Raw genomic sequence first — 17,987 nt, 5'->3', positions numbered from 1 at the left:
AAATACTTAATGAATAAAACCTTAAGTCTGGTAAAATGAAATATTATTTAAAATATTTTAAATAGAACATATAATTCACATAGGCTGAAAAATTTATATGAAAGCACATATAAATTTTTAATGGAGAAACCTCAGTCCTTTATAACAAGGATAAACCACATTATCATCTTTACCTTTTTTTTTTTTTTTTTGAGGTACGCGGGCCTCTCACCACTGTGGCCTCTCCTGTTGCGGAGCACAGACTTCAGACGTGCAGGCTCCGCGGCATGTGGGATCTTCCCGGACCAGGGCACGAACCCGTGTCTCCTGCATCGGCAGACGGACTCTCAATCACTGTGCCACCAGGGAAGACCCTATTTTTACCTCTTGAAATACTAAATATCCCATACTAAAGACAAAATACAAAGTAATCTATTAAACATCCTAGATATATAAAAAAAGTAAAATTTTCCCATGTGTCTTGAATCTGCTTGAAAGGAGACTGGAAGTTGCAACTATGTTCTAACCACAAGGCTGAACGAACCAAAAATCAACAACTTTAAGGAAAGTAAGGTCACAGAGCCAACAACAATTTTCAGTTGAACCGATAATTGGAGAGACAGAGAGGCAGACAAAAAGAATCACAATTTACCGCAGTGGAAACTCATGAGTTGAAACTCCACCAGAACCTGGTCCCAGAGTAAAACAAGAAAAAAACCCTGAACTGAAATTAACAAATTGCTGGAGGCTCGGAGCAGACAAGTCCAAGAAGTAAAAACTCCAAGGGACCCAGTCATAGGTGGGCCTCTCCATGCAACTGTTTCACCTGCAGGAGCTCAACCAAGTTCTCATAGTAAATACTGGAGAAAAAGACTCTGGAGCTTCCAGCGGGGACAGAGAAAAAGGAACTATTTTGAAATATACCTGAGCATACTGTTCTTTTTAAAAAGGCCTGCCCACAGGTAAGACTATTTAACCATAGCCTTACCTACTGAGGTTTTGAACCTAACTGACTTGCTGGGAGGGAAACACCCAACTGCAGACCATACTAGTCATCCTGTCCCACAAAAGGGAGAATGAGAATTATATATGCAGTTCACAGTGCAGAGTTATAGGCTCACTAAAAGACTGAGAGCCACTCATTGAACTCTGAACGCTTCCCGTCCCCCCACACCCCACCATCACATTACTAAAGGCCTATTTACAGCAACTGCTTTTACCCAGTGCATCATGTCTATCACGAGAAAAATTACAAGGCACATCAAAGGCAGCAATTACAGTTGGAAGAGGCAGAGGAAACATCAGAATCAGATACGCCAGGGATGCTGGGATTATCAGACTATTTCTGCTAACGCCTGTCTCATTTAAAACACTGGGACCATCTTTCATGTTCCTGAGCAAAGGAAACTTCTTTCAAGGTCTGATCACACTGATACCAAGAATTTAATTCTTCTTTTCCAGAAAAATCACAGTAAAATACTTTAAAAATACAGAATTGCAAAAACATAGCTGTGGAAAACATAGCAAGGGGTCAACTTAGAAATAAGCTCTGAGCAAACTTCTTCATCATGAACACAGGGGCTCTGTTGGAAGATTCCAAGTCAATCCAGCCCATCCTTCATCAACTGCAGTGACAATTAAGAAGGACCTGAGGGGGCTTCCCTGGTGGCGCAGTGGTTGAGAGTCCGCCTGCCGATGTAGGGAACGCGGGTTCATGCCCCGGTCCGGGAAGATCCCACATGCCGTGGAGCGGCTGGGCCCGTGAGCCATGGCCGCTGAGCCTGCGCATCCAGAGCCTGTGCTCTGCAACGGGAGAGGCCACAACAGTGAGAGGCGCACGTACCGCAAAAAAAAAAAAAAAAAAAAAGAGGGACCTGAGGGAAACATCTTCATGTCACCTCACAGCTCACGATTTTCACAGATCACATAAAAGGGAATGCAATGTATTATTATTAAGCTAACTGGTTAAACTAAGTTTTAACTGTTAATAGAGAAGATCACTGACATCTTTCCAAGTCCTTATCAAAATAGTCAAATTATTTACTAGTTACCAAAGAACATCTCCTATATATAACTTAATGAGGAGAAAGCAGGCAGGCCTCGAATAAGCCTGAAACATTTTAAAAAGAAATATTTTGTGAAATTTAAAAATTTTTTTTATTTATTTATTTTTGGCTGCGTTGGGTCTTTGTTGCTGCGCGCAGGCTTTCTCTAGCTGCGGCGAGCAACGGCTTCTCATTGTGGTGGCTTCTCTCGCTGCGGAGCACAGGCTCTAGGCATGCTGGCTTCAGTAGTTGTGGCTCGCGGGCTCTACAGCGCAGGCTTAGTAGTTGTAGCGCACGGGGCTTAGTTGCTCCGCGGCATGTGGGATCTTCCCAGACCGGGGATCGAACCCATGTCCCCTGCATTGGCAGGCGGATTCTTAACAACTGCGACACCAGGGAAGCCAGTGAATTATTTATAAATCTAAAAATTCCGGTGTCAAAGTTTAAAAAACTTGAGAATATATCATATTTAGAAAATTAGTACACGAGTTGATTATAGAAGGTCACCAAAGCTTATTCCAGAAGTTAAGAATTATTTACAGGAAAGTTCAAATTGTACATACTAAAATTTATTCCGAGCTGTGTAAAGAAATGATAAAGAAAACATAAATCCATCACAAAAAAAACAACACTTCCAACTGTTCCTTTACAAAGGTACCATGCGGTGACAGATTCAATCATTTCTTGCCCCACTTGTCCTCTCCCTACTCCTCTGCTCCACATCAGGAAAAGGGAAGGGGGTGACTCACAACTGAGTGAATCAAGTCACTGCCCCCTGGCTGAACATGGTGGGCAAATGTTATCTTCGCATACAAATAATTCCAAAATGCACAAGCCTTACAGACAGCAGCTTTGCAATTCCCATCCTCATCTGCAAAATTTAAACAAAAAAAAAAAAAAAAATTTTTTTTTTTTTTTTTTTGGCCGCACCGTGCCACATGCAGGATCTTAGTTCCCCAGCCAGGGATCGAACCTGTGCCCCCCGCAGTGGAAGCATGGTGTCTTAACCACTGGACCACCAGGGAAACCCCAATTTAAACAAATTTTAAATGTATTAGATTGTAAAGACACAAATCAGTATTATCACAACTTAATCATCCACATCCAAACAACTCACCACCCACCTGGATCCAGTTTCCCCTCTCTACCTGCACTACTAGGTATTTCCATTTCATTCTGTTTCTCTGTCTCCCTATTTCTTTCTCTGTCTCTCTTCTTGTTCCCCTCCACTCTCCTGTTTCTTCCCTCCTCTCTATCTCTTCCCTCACACCTGTCCTGCTCTGCAACCGTTTCCCCTCTTGTTGCTCTTTCTGCCCAACCAGACGGCCCTCAATGTCCATTACTTCTGCTTCTTTCTTCCCCCACCCCTCCTCCCTCTCTGCCCTCTCGGTTACACCTTTTCTGAGACAGGCCAGAAGGGGACAGGGCGCAACCTTTAGAAGAATGACACAGCTGTTGAGAATACGACAAAAACTGGTTATAACCGATCAGGCCCGACTTCCAGTAGACTCTGAGCCTCGTTATAGGCTCACTGTAATACATTAACTAAATGACACACCCACAGGCGCCATGACAGTTCTAAGGCCAACTATAGAAGGCCCAGAAATGGGCAGTTGCCCAATTCCTGGAAATCTCCGCCTCTCCTCGAAATAGTTGGAATAATCCTCCCACTCATTAGACTATGAAATTACTCAGCCCCTAAAAACTAACCACGCCATAGTTTGGGGCCGCTCTCACCTTCTGAGACGGACTGCATTCTGTCTATGGAATGTGCATATCCCAGGGCCTCCCGCCTTCTGAGGGCCTACATTCCGTCTACGGAGTGTGTATCTCTCTCAATAATCTACTTCTTACCTATCACTTTGCCTCTCGCTGAATTCCTTCTACGCTGAGATGTAAAGAACCTGAGCTTCATTAAGTCTTGAGACCATGTGAGCGATGTTAATTAAAAGACAGTGGGTTCGAGTCCCAATCTGAGGTGTGTGGTTTCACTTCTCTCCCTGTTATACTCCCTTCCTCCCAACTCTCTAGCACCCCGTGGGGATGCTTCTTTCCCGCTCTCTCTCTCTCTCTTCCTCTGCTCTTCTAGTCACTAGTCCTCTTTCTCTCCCAGCACCAAGCTGCTCTGAAGGCCAAGGTTCCAACTCTTTTATTCTCTCCCCCAGTTCCATGTGTGAAGGGCCTCATCACTGTTACTCCCCCGCTACCGCTGATCCAGAGCCCCTCTCTCTATGTTGCTCTCCAGTCCCTGGAGATCCGGCTTTTTAATTGACTTCTCTATTTTATTCACCTGCTACAATCAAGGCTTAATCACTTTCATTTTCCGTCTCTTTACAAGTCCTCGGCCACCCTCTATGGTCCCATCGGTTCTCCCCCATTCTTTTCTCCTTCTCAGTTTTTCTATTTCTCTCAGTCGCTCTGTCTCAGCTTCTCCTGATTCCCCTCGCCCCCATATTTACGGTGATGGCGACTGAATAAGATGCCCGCGCACAGGAAGGGACCATTTTCCAATGGAGGTGGTGTCACACGGCTAGCCCAGGTCACCTCCCCCTACACGGGGTGAGGGGAAGGGCTGACTAGGAAGGGGAGGCCTGGGGAGCAGAAGGACCGGCCTGAGGAGACGCGAGGACAGAGGCGCTGGGAGGGAGGGAGGAAGGGGGGCCTCAGGAGAGGGGCGGGCCCTGCAGAACCCCAGGACCGGGAGAGGACGCGGCCTGTCCGGGAGCGGGGCGGCCGGCGCTGCCCTCCAGGGGCCGAGGAGCGAGGCTGGGGGGCGCGAATCCACCTCGCGGAAGAGGACTTTATAGGGGAAGGCGGAGGTAGTAAAGGATTTAAAGCAGGAAAATGTCACGAATAGAGGTGTCTACCTGGACCGAAGGTAGAAAAGCCAAGGGCACCGGGACCCGCCTCAGAACGATTTCAAACCCAAAGGAAAACATACCCGACCTGTAACAGCGATGTCTGGATTTACTGGGTCGGAGGGCCGGCTGCTGGGAGTTAAGGTCCATAGTGACTCCCAAGACCCTGAGGGTGGAGTCAGCGGGACCGCGCAGCACAGATTTACACTGCAAACGAGCAACTCGCTGGGCAGTGCAAGCTCCAGCCCGCACGGTCTGCTTCCCGGTCCATAAAAAGCTGCGCGCGCAGAGTCTCCGGCGGGGCTTCCGGGGGCGGGGCCTGGGCGCCATCCTTCGAGGGGCGGGCCGAGGAGGGAGCCGAGCCCCGTTCAGGGAACGCCGGGCTGCGGGGCTGGTGATGGGGAGGGAGGGGTAGTTCCCCCTGCCTCGAAACTGCTCATTTTCAGTGTCTGTCTGGAGAAGGGACTGCGAGGCGCAGGTTTAAGCTAGAAAAACAATGTTAACTCACGGCTCCCAGTGTGACCTCCGCTCCGCACTATTCGCTTCCCGGTCTGAAAGAAACTGCGCGTGCGCATCCGGGCTACGGCCGGGACCTGAGCGGAGCACCAGCAACAAGGGGCGGGGCGTGAGGAGCCCAGGCCTGCGCAGCGACGGCGAAAGGGAGGGGCGCGTGCCGGCTAGGGGCGTGGTCTGCGCGTCTCTTAGTTTCCCTCCCAAGCTCTTTCCAAAGTTTAGACGTGCTTTAGGATCTTTGTGTCGTGTGAGGTAGCATTGCTTCCAGCTTAGTTTAAGTTATTGTCTTTAATAGTTTTACAGTAAAAGCTTACAGTTGTGTGGGCCACTTATTTTGGAAATTAAGATATTTTCTTTTTAATAAGCTGAAAACGGTTTAAGTCAGAACCTATTTCTGCCAGAGGGTTGAACGCCCGTCCTGAACTGGGAGAACTGGGATCTCAGTGAGGGATTGATGTGGGGTGGTGTTTGGAGCCAGGAACATTTCCTGCAGTTAGAATTAATTTAAGCAGTTTAAATAAACAGCAACTGGAGTTATCTCTGTAGGGATTACACAAACCTCTCCCTGGGTAGAATGGGCTCTTTAATACTAAAACGCTGTGAACAGCATTTTGTTTCTAGTCTCCATTCACCCAGGAGGCCAAATTTAACTGTGTTCAGTTCCAGAGGCTCTGATGGGGACAAGACCTGGATGTGAGGAGTGGAGGGCTAAGCAGTGACAATTTAGGTCCCTAATCTTTGCTTTAAGAAAGAGCAAAAGTTTTTTATGAACTGTATAAATTTGTCGACAAAAAAAAAAATAGGCAATCTAAGGTAGAAATGGAATATTTTATTTAAGCCAATCTGAGGATCATAACCTGGGAGACAGTCTCTCCGAGAGCTCTGAGGACTGCTCAGAAGAGGTACGGGTGAAGGCCAGTATATATGTGATTTTGGGGAAGAGATACAGTGCAATACAAGCACACGTATTGGAAGGTTACTGCTATTGGTGAGGAACAGCTGTCTTAATTAATGGTTTTATTGCTTTTTTTTTTTTTTTTTTTTTTTTTGCGGTACGCGGGCCTCTCACTGTTGTGGCCTCTCCCGTTGCGGAGCACAGGCTCCGGACGCGCAGGCTCAGCGGCCATGGCTCACTGGCTCAGCCGCTCCGCGGCATGTGGGGTCTTCCCGGACCGGGGCACGAACCCGCGTCCCCTGCATCGGCAGGCGGACTCTCAACCACTGCGCCACCAGGGAAGCCCCAGTGCTTTTTTAACTATGGGAAGATGCAAGAAACTGGGTTCATAAAATTGTCTCCTAAAAATATCTATCTGTGGGCCAGTTCTGCCAGTTTTCCCGGAGCAGAGAAGAGAGTGCCTCATGCTGATCTTCGCCCTGAATTCCTGTCAGGGTGGCTGTAGTTCAGTGACTGCGGTGGCTAATGTCTTGTTTCTTGTAGAACTGGATGGTGAGCAACATTCTCTATTTTACAACCCCTTCCCTTTCGGTCTTAATTTCAACCAAGTTTTGGGAGGCATTTCGTGACCAATTTGTCCCACGGTGCTAAGAATGCTCATTCCCAGGTCAGGTGAGGATTTCGTGGATGGGCTCCTTGATGTGCTGTAACTGGACTAAGCCCTGTTAACAGTAGACAAAAGCCTCTGGACCGCCTATCTTACCAGTCTGTTATGCTCCAGGTTCCCTCTTGTTGCTTCTTCCCATATCTAGAGTTACACTATTACAATCATTGATCTTATAGGACTATATTTGGTCAACTGTTTCAAGTCACATAGTCACTATTATTTTTATCGGAGGCTCGGTCACACATTTGGTAATGCAAGAAACAATAATCTTGTAAAATAGGCAGAATACAAGTAGTATAGCTATTATCATTAATAAGGTCCTAAGTAAGTATTTAAGTTACAAACTTCCACTAGGTGCAACCCATTATCTCCCAAGGTTGTCAGACCCAGTGTGTTCTGCACCAATTGTTATCTCTTTTTTTTAACCATTTTAAAGAATTGAAGTATAGTTAATTTACAATGTTGTTAGTTTCAGGTGTACAACAAAGTGATTCAGTGTTATATGTGATTATATGTGTTCTATGTTATATGTGATTATAAGTGTTATATGTGATTCACACATATAACATATAATATTTATATATTATATATATCCTAAAGTATATATATAATATATACTTTTTTCAGATTCTTTTTCATTATAGGTTATTACAAGATACTGAATATACTTCCCTGTGCTATGCAGTAGGTCCTTGTTATCTATATTACATATAGTAGTGTGTATATATTAATCCCAAACTCCTTATTCCCCCCACCCCCCCTTTCCCCTGTGGTAACCATAAGTTTGTTTTCTATGTCTGTGAGTCTATTTCTGTTGTAAATAAGTTCATTTATATCAATTTTTTTAGATTCCACATATAAGTGATATCATATATTTGTCTTTCTGTGTCTGACTTCACTTAGTATGATAATCTCTAGATCTATCCATGGTGCTGCAAATGGCACTATTTCATTCTTTTTTATGGCCAAGTAATATACCATTGTGTATATATACCATTTCTTAATCTATTCATCTGTTGATGGACACTCAGGTTGCTTCCATGTCTTGGCTATTGTAAATAGGGCTGCTATGAACATTAGGGTGCATGTATCTTTTTGAATTAGAGTTTTCTTCAGCTACGTGCACAGGAGAAGAATTGCAGGATCATATGGTAACTCTATTTTGAGTTTTTAAAGTAACTTCCGTACTGTTCTCTCCATAGTGGCTGCTGCAACTTATATTCCCACTAACAGTGTAGGAAGGTTCCATTTTCTCCACACCCTCTCCCTCATTTATTATATGTAGACTTTTTGATGATGGCCATTCTGACAAGTGTGAGGTGATACCTCATTGTAGTTTTGCTTTGCATTTCTCTAATGATTAGTGATATTGAGCATCTTTTCATGTGCCGATTGGACATTTGTATGTCTTCTATGAAGAAATGTCTCTTTTGATCTTCTGCCTATTTTTTGAACCAATTGTTATCTTTAAGGGAAATAATAGGTTGACCTTGTACATAAAGTTCACTACAGATGTCTGCATGTATAACACAGGTGGTGAGTCACCATGACCCCTTACAGGAGTGAGAAAGGAATGTTATCTTTTAAGGAGTTATGTAGCTAGCACCAGAAGAATAAAAGTTGATCTTTAATGTCGAGCAGGTATTTTTCTTGTCTTGCCTTTAAAATATGAACTTTAATTCATCAAACTGCATTTTTAATATAATTGTTATTCTATTCCACACTTGAGATAAACTTGTTCACTTCATCATATACATATCAATAATATCTAAATATAATGTAATTTCATTATACATTCATTCTGAAAGTACCTGGAAAGTTTATTTTTTATTTTAAAATTGGAAGGCATTTTAGCTCTTTGTTTTCTATTTCTGAATGTTCAGGTATGGATAACGAAGCTTGTAAAATATATAGTCTCCAGATGACATTGGGATTATTTTGACCTAAAGAATAATCGATTTTGCATTATTTCTATGGATATTTAGTAGGGAGGTATATTCTTTTTAATATGAACACTAGAGAAAGTAAAACTAGATTACCTGAGGTCTGATAACTTCATTTCCACCCTCAACAATATTTAATGGTGTTCAGGAATTAGTAGAATAGAATGCAGTAAGCTAATGAGGGCCCATTTAGGAAAGAAGCTTGTCTTTCTGACAAACACACATTGGTTCTATGCATATTTTTCCTTTGTCTTCTCTAGAATAGTAATGGTGATACTTTCACAAGTAGGAGACTTGAGGAACAAAGCAGTTTGTCTGCCCCTTGCCTACGTTTCCTCCCTCAAGTCTTCCAGCTTCCCGTCTACTGTTCGGTTCAGACACCAGCTTCCTGCTGTTCTACCTTCTACTGTTGGTTTACACAATCTCAACAAACCCAATCAAGTCAGCATTCGAGGCTGTGAATATTTAAGCCAATGTCATTGCAAACAACCAAGAACTTTTCTCCATCGAAGGGTCTAGGCACCCGGGAGGCCTTTCCTTTTTCTGCTGATTTTAGGCTCTTTAATTTCCGAAATGGGTCTTGCTCAGCCTGAGGCAGCTACCCCTTGGTTGAGGTCACTGCGGTCCCGGTTGAGCTTACACTTGCCCTTTGCACTTGTTGAGGGTAAGGGGCATTGTCTGGATGGAGGACCCTCGGCTAGACCCATTTCTGCTGTTCCTGGTCAGCTCCTTCCTCACTCTTTCCAGGGCAAAGGATCCCTGCATACATCTGTCCCCCAAAGTGAAGACCATGCCGGAGGGTGTACGAGTTTCACTCTGTGTTCTTCTCATTAATTTGCTGACTACATATGGAGTATGTACTATAGTCCAGGCTTGTTTTGTCTGCATCAGGGGTAAAATGATAAGCCAGTGGGATACACTCCCCTACCTTATCCAGGTTGTTTTTCCATAATGGAGACAAGCACACCCTGTCACTTACTTACAGCCGTGCAAGTCAGATGCCCCAAAGGACGTGTGCACTCATTCTCCTGTGGCCCTCTACTTCCTTGCCCTCCCTGGCATCCCCATCACATCCAGCTGTGCCTCCTCTGTGCTGTCCCCGTGTGGCTCATCACAGCTGGAGAAAGCACACCCCCAGATTGACTGGTCTCACTTCAGATTCCTGGCTCTGTTCCCTCACATTCCCTATGTGTCTGCTCCATGCCCTTCCTTTACAGGCCCTCATAGGTCCAATTCATCCTCTCCCATCTTTTCTCTCAGAGGCCCTGTTTCTTCTTCATTGAGCCCCTGGAGCGAAGGGAAGAGATCTCCTCTAACTGGCTCACCCATCTGCCTCAGGGCCTGTGTTGTCTCCTCAGTATCAACTGTGAAGAGTCTGTCCCTGCTCCTGGCTGCGGCTGACCCTGCGATTGTGCCCTTGTTGCCAACTTCACTCGGTGTCAGGACCGCATGGCATCCTTCCTCCACTGCATCATGTATTTGACTTTTAGGGGGTTATTTTCATCAGCATACACAAATGGTGGTGTTGCCCACCTTACACACAAGGACCAACACACACACACACGCCGAAACCTTTTTATGCACTCTACCATCTTTAAAACAAAGCATTCTTAATTAACTACATTTTCCCACTACTAAGTACCTTTTTTCTATGCTCCATTTCAGAGCACAATATACTACAAACTTGTTTATGTTCTTTGTCTTCAATTCTTGCCTCTAGTTCTTCCGTGAACCCCACCCAATCAAGCTTTCACATCCACCATCCACTGATACTTTCTTTTCCAGTCACCAATGACCTCCTCTTCTCTCAATCCAATCATTTATTTCCCCTTCTCATCTGGGCATTTCCAGAACACATTGTTTATATTAGGACACCCTGTCACTCTATTATTATACATGTACACCTTCATTCTACATTTTTTTTTTTTGGCGGTACGCGGGCCTCTCACTGTTGTGGCCTCTCCCGTTGCGGAGCACAGGCTCCGGACGCGCAGGCTCAGCGGCCATGGCTCACGGGCCCAGCCGCTCTGCGGCATGTAGGATCTTCCCGGACCGAGGCACGAACCCGTGTCCCCTGCATCGGCAGGCGGACTCTCAACCACCGCAGCCCCTGCATTTGAAGCGTGGAGTCTTAACCACTGGACTGCCAGGGAAGTCCCAGAATCACTTCTTACTGATAGCATGAATGAATGCATTTTATCAGTGCAAAGAAAGTTTCTGTAATGGGTACAATCACAGATTAGTAGGTCAAACGGTCAAGTAAAATATATTTGTGACACTGAATTCCTCACTTCCATAACTTTCCAACATAGTGTACTAAGCATCTGTCGTAAACGGTCACGCTGCGTTTTGTTCACACATTGTGAATTTTAGGCAACATGGGCTAAACGGATCTAACTCATCAGGGAAGTAATGTTTTCATGGAATTTTTCCAAACCACCAAATATTAATTTCAGGATTCCCTCTCCAATGCTCCATTCTAATCCCAAAACAAAATAATAATCTTATTTGTCAGGTAGAACAGGTTTGTGTTTTTGTTTTTGTAAGTGACCGACTGCCTAGAAAACAGTGAATGAAACAAGTAGGAGGTTTATCATTCTTGCCTAACAGGAAGTCCAGAGGGTGCCGTGGGCGGTGTGATAGGTCCTCTACCCTTCTACCGCCATGAGCACTTAAGTCTTCGGTGTCCTAATAGCAACCTGGCTGAGGGATGACAAAGAAGGGTGAAGGCTGAGGGGTAAAACCCTTTTCATTATTAGATTTTATCCTGTTTTCATGGAAACAATAATCCCATTTTTTCACCCAAATATTATTAGCTAGTTGTGTTAAATGGCCACCATAATTGATAAGGGATTGGAATTTTGGAATTTCATATTCCCACCTCAAAAACAGAGGAAGGTAAAGGAAAAAGATGTTCAAGAAAACATTTTTCAGATCAAAGTAAAATACCCCTTTTATTAATGATATTAAATGACAAGGTAGCCAAGGATAATTGTGGGAAGAGATATATCAACTGACTTTGTTCTAAGGCCTGAGAGTATAATATTCCATGCAACTCATGGCCAGTCTATGAGGTGTTCCAAATGAGGCAAAAGTTATTAGAGGACTTAGTGTTGTCTAAATTACAGATTTATTTCCTTTCAGCTTCATCTCAATCTAAACAAACTAAAATAATTCTTCAGGGACTCCCCTGGTGGCGCAGTGGTTAAGAATCCGCCTGCCAATGCAGGGGAACACAGATTCGAGCCCTGGTCCGGGAAGATCCCACATGCCACGGAGCAACTAAGCCCGTGTGCCACAACTACTGAAGCCCGAGAGCCTAGAACCTGTGCTCCGCAACAAGAGAAGGCACCGCAATGAGAAGCCCGCGCACCACAACGAAGAGTAGACCCCACTCAGCACAACTAGAGAAAGCCCGCGCACAACGAAGACCCAACGCAGCCAACAATAAATTAAAAAATAAAATAAAATAATAATTCTTCAAGTTTTAATACAGATATTCTGATTCTAGTTTAGAATAGTTATAGTTTAATGTCATCTCTAAATGTATTTTCATATTGGACTACAACTTAATGGAAATATAACTGTCATATCATAACTCAGTGATGTTCAAAATTGGGAAAGCTACAATAAATATTTCCCATGAAGCAGCAGAGATGTCAACAGGATTTCCCTGGAAATGGTAAACATACTCAATTGAGGGTGAACTTAAAATGTTATTTTAAAGTTATGTTTGTTCTGAAAGACATGAAATAATTCTTACATTATACTTCTCAATTATATTTTTCACTTTTATTCATTTTAATTTCCACATATAGTTGCATGGTAATTACACCAACATAATGACTTTCTTCACTCTTTTAATTGCTCCACATCAAGAGCTACGCGTTCCCCTAATTTCTCAGCCACTGTGCAGCTAGGCAAGACCGTGAGAACAGCTTCACCAAATAGAGTGTGAGTGGAAGTAATGCATTACTCATCTGAATGACCAAATCTATATGTCATAAATTATAATATCACAATCAGAGCTTCCTCTTATACAAATATACCTGAGAGAAGGGAAAACACATATCCACAAAGACTTCTTGTAAAAGATGTCCATAGAAGCATTTTTCTTAACAGCCAAAATGTGTAAAGAACCCCTCCAATGAGTGACGACTGGGTAATCAAACTGTGGATATTACTACTCAGCAATAAAAAGTTATGAGGCACTAATAAATGTTACAATATGGATGACGCTTGTAGAGAGTAAACTAACTGAAAGAAGGGAGAAATAAGGCCACGTTATATGACTTAATTTATATGAAATGCCCCAAAGAGCCACATTCAGACAGAAGGTAACTTAATGTTTCCTTGTGGCTGGGGATGGAATATGGAATAACTGCTAATGTGTGCAGGTTTGTTTGTTTTTTTTAAAGGGGAGTGATGAATGATGAAAATACTGTGGTTGGACGTTGTAAATATACAAGTCCTACCATACTGTGCACTTAAAAATTGTGAATTTTATCATATGCAAATTATACCTCAACAAAACAAACATAATCTAGTATCTCATACCAAACTCAGGAAAGCGATCTGCTCTATCATACTAACCATGGCCTACAAGGTGTTGGGGACATGAGTTCCAGTTTCCATTGTACTAATGGAAGGAAAAGACGATGACAGGAATAAGGGCAAGACGGGGAGGAACTGAAGAGATACACTGTAAGATAAAATTAACATAGCGAGTTTCCAAAAATTCCAGTGATGCACCTGCACATTAGCAACAAGTCTCCTGCTTCCACATTCTGAGACTTTGGTTCATTATCTCGTATCAGTTCAATTCTCTCAACCTAAATGAAGAACGGGAGAGGCCTCTTTCTTTGTGTTTAATATAACACGTGCTTTGTACCTGTCATTGCTCTACGTACACTTTCATACCACACAAAACTGAAAATAACTTTGATTTATGCATCCTCCAGATTCTTCACTGAATCCATAAAAAGGAAATACAAATTAAATATACAAATTGGGCTAAACAGTATTTTAAAAAGACGATAAATATGACTAACAAAATGGAATGTTACTACAATTTAGAAACTATGAAACATATTACTTATTACTGTAACTTCAAATAGATTTTTATAGCCTTTCAAAATGGCTATTATGGGGCTTCCCTGGTGGCGCAGTGGTTGAGAGTCCGCCTGCCGATGCAGGGGACACGGGTTCGTGCCCCGGTCTGGGAGGATCCCACATGCCACGGAGCGGCTGGGCCCGTGAGCCATGGCCGCTGAGCCTGTGCGTCCGGAGCCTGTGCTCCGCAAGGGGAGAGGCCACAACGGTGAGAGGCCTGTGTACCACAAAAAAAAAAAAAAAAAAAAAAGGAAACTCATGAACACCGATCCTTTCAAATTATTTCCCTGAGTGCTCCAATTACAAAAAATAGGCTGTTATATTTCTTTACTTCTGAAATTTCTGATGTTTTCTTATATTTTTCGTATCCTTACTATATTTCTATTTTCACTTCATGTAAAGGTGCAATCCATGGGTCTAATTTTGGCCTCCATGCACAAAAAGGCAGGCAAAATTATAATCATATCGTGTATACCCATGAATGTTGGGAGGCAGGTATTAGGGTGTGAGAATCTGAAATTTCACTGTATTTTTATTATAGGCACAGAAATAATCTAGGATACACCATGGAGTGAATAGCTAAATGCAAATTATGAATATACATTTTCAAAACTGTAAGTTGTTTGAGTCTAACATGGAAAGAGATTGTTATATATGCCATTCAACCCAAACAGCCAAATAATGTATTATTAGTGTTCATCTATTCTGTCACTCCCCAGGCTCTCAAATTTATATCATATTGTATCTTAAAATTGTGTCCTAGTTTTTCTTGGTTACACGGATACGAATAAACCCCACCTAAAGAAGTAGGTCTTTTTGTTTTTTTTTTTGGGCCGTGCAGCGCAGCTTGTGGGATCTTAGTTCCCTGACCAGGGACTGAACCTGGGTCCCTGGCAGTGAGAGTGCGGAGTCCTAACCACTGGACCGCCAGGGAATTCCCAAGAAGTAGGTCCTTTCATCTTACTGATCCCTTTCCTGAGACCATCATGGTGACAACTGAAAAGCATGTAATGAAACTATGACATCAACAGGTTTCTAACTTCAGGTTGCAGGTCATCAACAATAATGCAGCCTTTTCAAGAAACCTCAAATAACTAAATAAAAAAATTTCACAAACTGAAGATAATTAAACTTTCCCACAGATGTCCTTTCTCCATTGGCAGATTTAGCTCCCCCAGTATAAATTCTCTTATGTGTAAGTCGACTGACAGCGCTGGTTGAACACTTTATCACCTTTGTTACATTTGTAGTGTTTCTTTCCGGTATGAATTCTTTGTGGTGGATCCTGAGGTCACTGCTTAAAGGCCTTGACACACTTGTACAGTTTCTATCTTACGTGAATTCATTCATGACCACAAAGGTCCACATTTCTGACAAAGCTGGTCACTGTCATTACATGTGGAAGGTTTCTCTCTGGTAAGAATTCTGTTATGTTCCACAAGCCTGGTTGCAAGCTTTGCCACGTACTTAAGGTTTTATATGATTTCTCTCCTTGATGGAGTCTCTGATCTTAAGGCTTGACCACCTGCATAAGTTTTATCTCAATCCTTATATTCTTTCTACTATGAATTCTCCGATGATCCCCAAAGCTTCAGCTTTTAATAAAAGCACTGCCACGCGTATCAGCTTTGTGATGTTTCTTTTCCGTATGTATCTTCTGATGCCTAGCAAGGTTTGTAAATTGGGTGAACGCTCTGCCACACTCACGACACTTGTAAGGCTTCTCACCAGTGTGGATTATCTTATGTCGATTAAGATGTGAGCTATCTGTAAAGGCTTTGCCACACTCACTACATTTATGAGATTTCTCTCCAATGTGAGTTCTCTTGTGACGCCAAAGCTGTGAATTCTGGACAAAAGCCTTATCGCATTTATTACATTTATAAGGTCTTTCTCCTCTATGGATCCTCTGATGTGCCGCAAGGTTTGAGTGCTGGGTGAAAGCCTTGCCACATAAGTTGCACTGGAGTTCTCCAGCGTGAGTTCTCTCGTGACCCCAAAGCTGTGAACGCTGCATCGAAGCCTTGACACACACACTACATTTACTGGTCTCCTTCCCGGTGTGCCTTCTCTGGTGCCTGCTAAGACTTGAAATTTGGGTAAAAGCTCTGCCACACTCCTCACATTTGTACGGTTTCTCTCCAGTGTGGATTGTCTTATGCTGAGTAAGATTTGAATGTTTTGTAAAGGCTTTGCCGCACTCAACACATATATAAGGTTTCTCTCCAGTATGGATTCTCATGTGCTGGGTGAGGATTGACCGCACGGGAAAGGCTTTGCCGCACTCATTACATTTGTAAGGTTTCTCGCCAGTGTGAATTTTCTCATGAATCCAAAGGAGTGAACGTTGAATGAATGACCTCCCACACTCTTGACACTTGTAAGGCTTCTCCCCAGTGTGCAGCCTCTGATGACTTGCAAGGACTGAATTGCGACTAAAGACCTTGCCACACACATCACATTTGTATGGTTTCTCTCCTGTGTGGATTATCCGATGGTTCCTCAGGGCTGAGTGCACACTGAAGGCCTTGCCACACTCATCACATCTGTAAGGTTTCTCTCCAGTGTGGATTGTCTTATGTTGCGTAAGATTTGAATGCTTCCTAAAGGCCTTTCCACACTCAACACATAGGTAAGGCTTCTCTCCAGTGTGGATCCTCTTATGCTGAGTAAGGCTTGAATGCTTCCTAAAGGCTTTGCCACACTCATTACATGTGTAAGATTTCTCTCCAAAATGCACCGTCTGATGACTTCCAAGGATTGATTTTCGACTGAAGACCTTGCCACACACGTCACATTCATATGCCTTCTCTCTTGTATGGATGACCTGATGTCGAGTGAGGTTTGAGCGCTGATTAAAGGCTTTGCCACACTCTTTACATGTGTAAGGTCTCTCTCCAGTATGAATTCTCTGATGACACACAAGGTGCGAATTTCGACTAAACACCTTACCACATACATCACAATTATATGGTTTCTCTCCTGTGTGGATTAACTGATGTCTACTGAGGTTTGAGCCATAAGGAAAGGTTTTGCCGCACTCATTACATTTGTAAGGTTTTTCCTTGTATGCTTTCTGGTCTTGTGTCAGTACTGAAGGATGCATAAAGTCACTCTTATATGTACTAGAAATGTTGGTTTGGACAATAGAAGAAATTGTCTGAAGTGGTAAAAATGAGGTACTACTGTTGATACTCTTGTCAGCCTGATTAAATTGATCAAATTTCTCTTCACTTTTAAATATATGCAGTTCATCCCGAAAGCTTAATGTAAGCTTATTTTCAATAAGTTTGTTTCCAGTATCCCTTCCACCACGTTGATTTTTTCTGTCAGTGAGATTTTCACTATGGGTTATAGGCATTCCTTTGTAATTTCTTTCATCATCTCTCCACTGACACTCAAACACATGCATGTCTTCCTGGATCTCCCTGAAGTAAAAATCTCTGATTTCATGGCTTTCATGTCTTCCCAACATCACTGTTTGGAATACTTCTCCTCTGTCACTGTTCGCTTTTGGTTTTAATTTCTTGATCACATGTATATGAGAGACAGCTACAAGATATAAAGAAACATAGGTATCCTATTAATTACAGATCGTAAATAAATGTTTCATGTTGAAAACGTGATATGACGCCAAAGGTAATACTTATCCTGAACAGAGTTATAAAACTTCCCAACCATGACCTTCAAAATTTTTGACACACTGAAGAAATAGGATCCTTTATTAATGAAAGAATAATCACATGTAATTCAAATTAATTTTAGGGTAGCCTAGTCAAACACCCTATGACAAAAACACTCACATTGTGGAAACTTAGCTCTCAAAGAAAGGGTATTTTCCACCATGACCACAAAGATCACATACCTGTTGGCAGTAAACATACTGCTGTCTCATAACTGAGGAGAAAAAACCATAATATATATTTTATGCATAATTACTGTACATAAATAAGTACTAAAGGACAATGTACTGTA

General features: G+C 42.8%; 1 protein-coding gene and 1 pseudogene across 1 annotated transcript in view; both read right to left on the bottom strand.

The window, feature by feature from the left end:
- The window catches only part of LOC137214765 (zinc finger protein 665-like), a 349,647-nt pseudogene extending 344,286 nt beyond the window's left edge, over nt 1–5,361 (bottom strand).
- Nucleotides 5,362–11,835: 6,474 nt separating this feature from the next.
- LOC137214783 (zinc finger protein 665-like) overlaps nt 11,836–17,987 on the bottom strand; it is a 28,077-nt gene continuing 21,925 nt past the window's right edge. Inside the window, exon 4 of the mRNA XM_067719028.1 lies at nt 11,836–17,564. Coding sequence (XP_067575129.1) covers nt 15,604–17,564 — 1,961 coding nt within the window. The 3' untranslated portion in view covers nt 11,836–15,603. The remainder of the gene's footprint in view (nt 17,565–17,987) is intronic.

Source organism: Pseudorca crassidens, chromosome 20 (genome assembly GCF_039906515.1).
Source record: "Pseudorca crassidens isolate mPseCra1 chromosome 20, mPseCra1.hap1, whole genome shotgun sequence".
NCBI lineage: Eukaryota > Metazoa > Chordata > Mammalia > Artiodactyla > Delphinidae > Pseudorca > Pseudorca crassidens.
The sequence above is the reverse complement of the archived record's forward strand: the minus strand, read 5'-3'. Positions and strand labels throughout refer to the sequence as shown.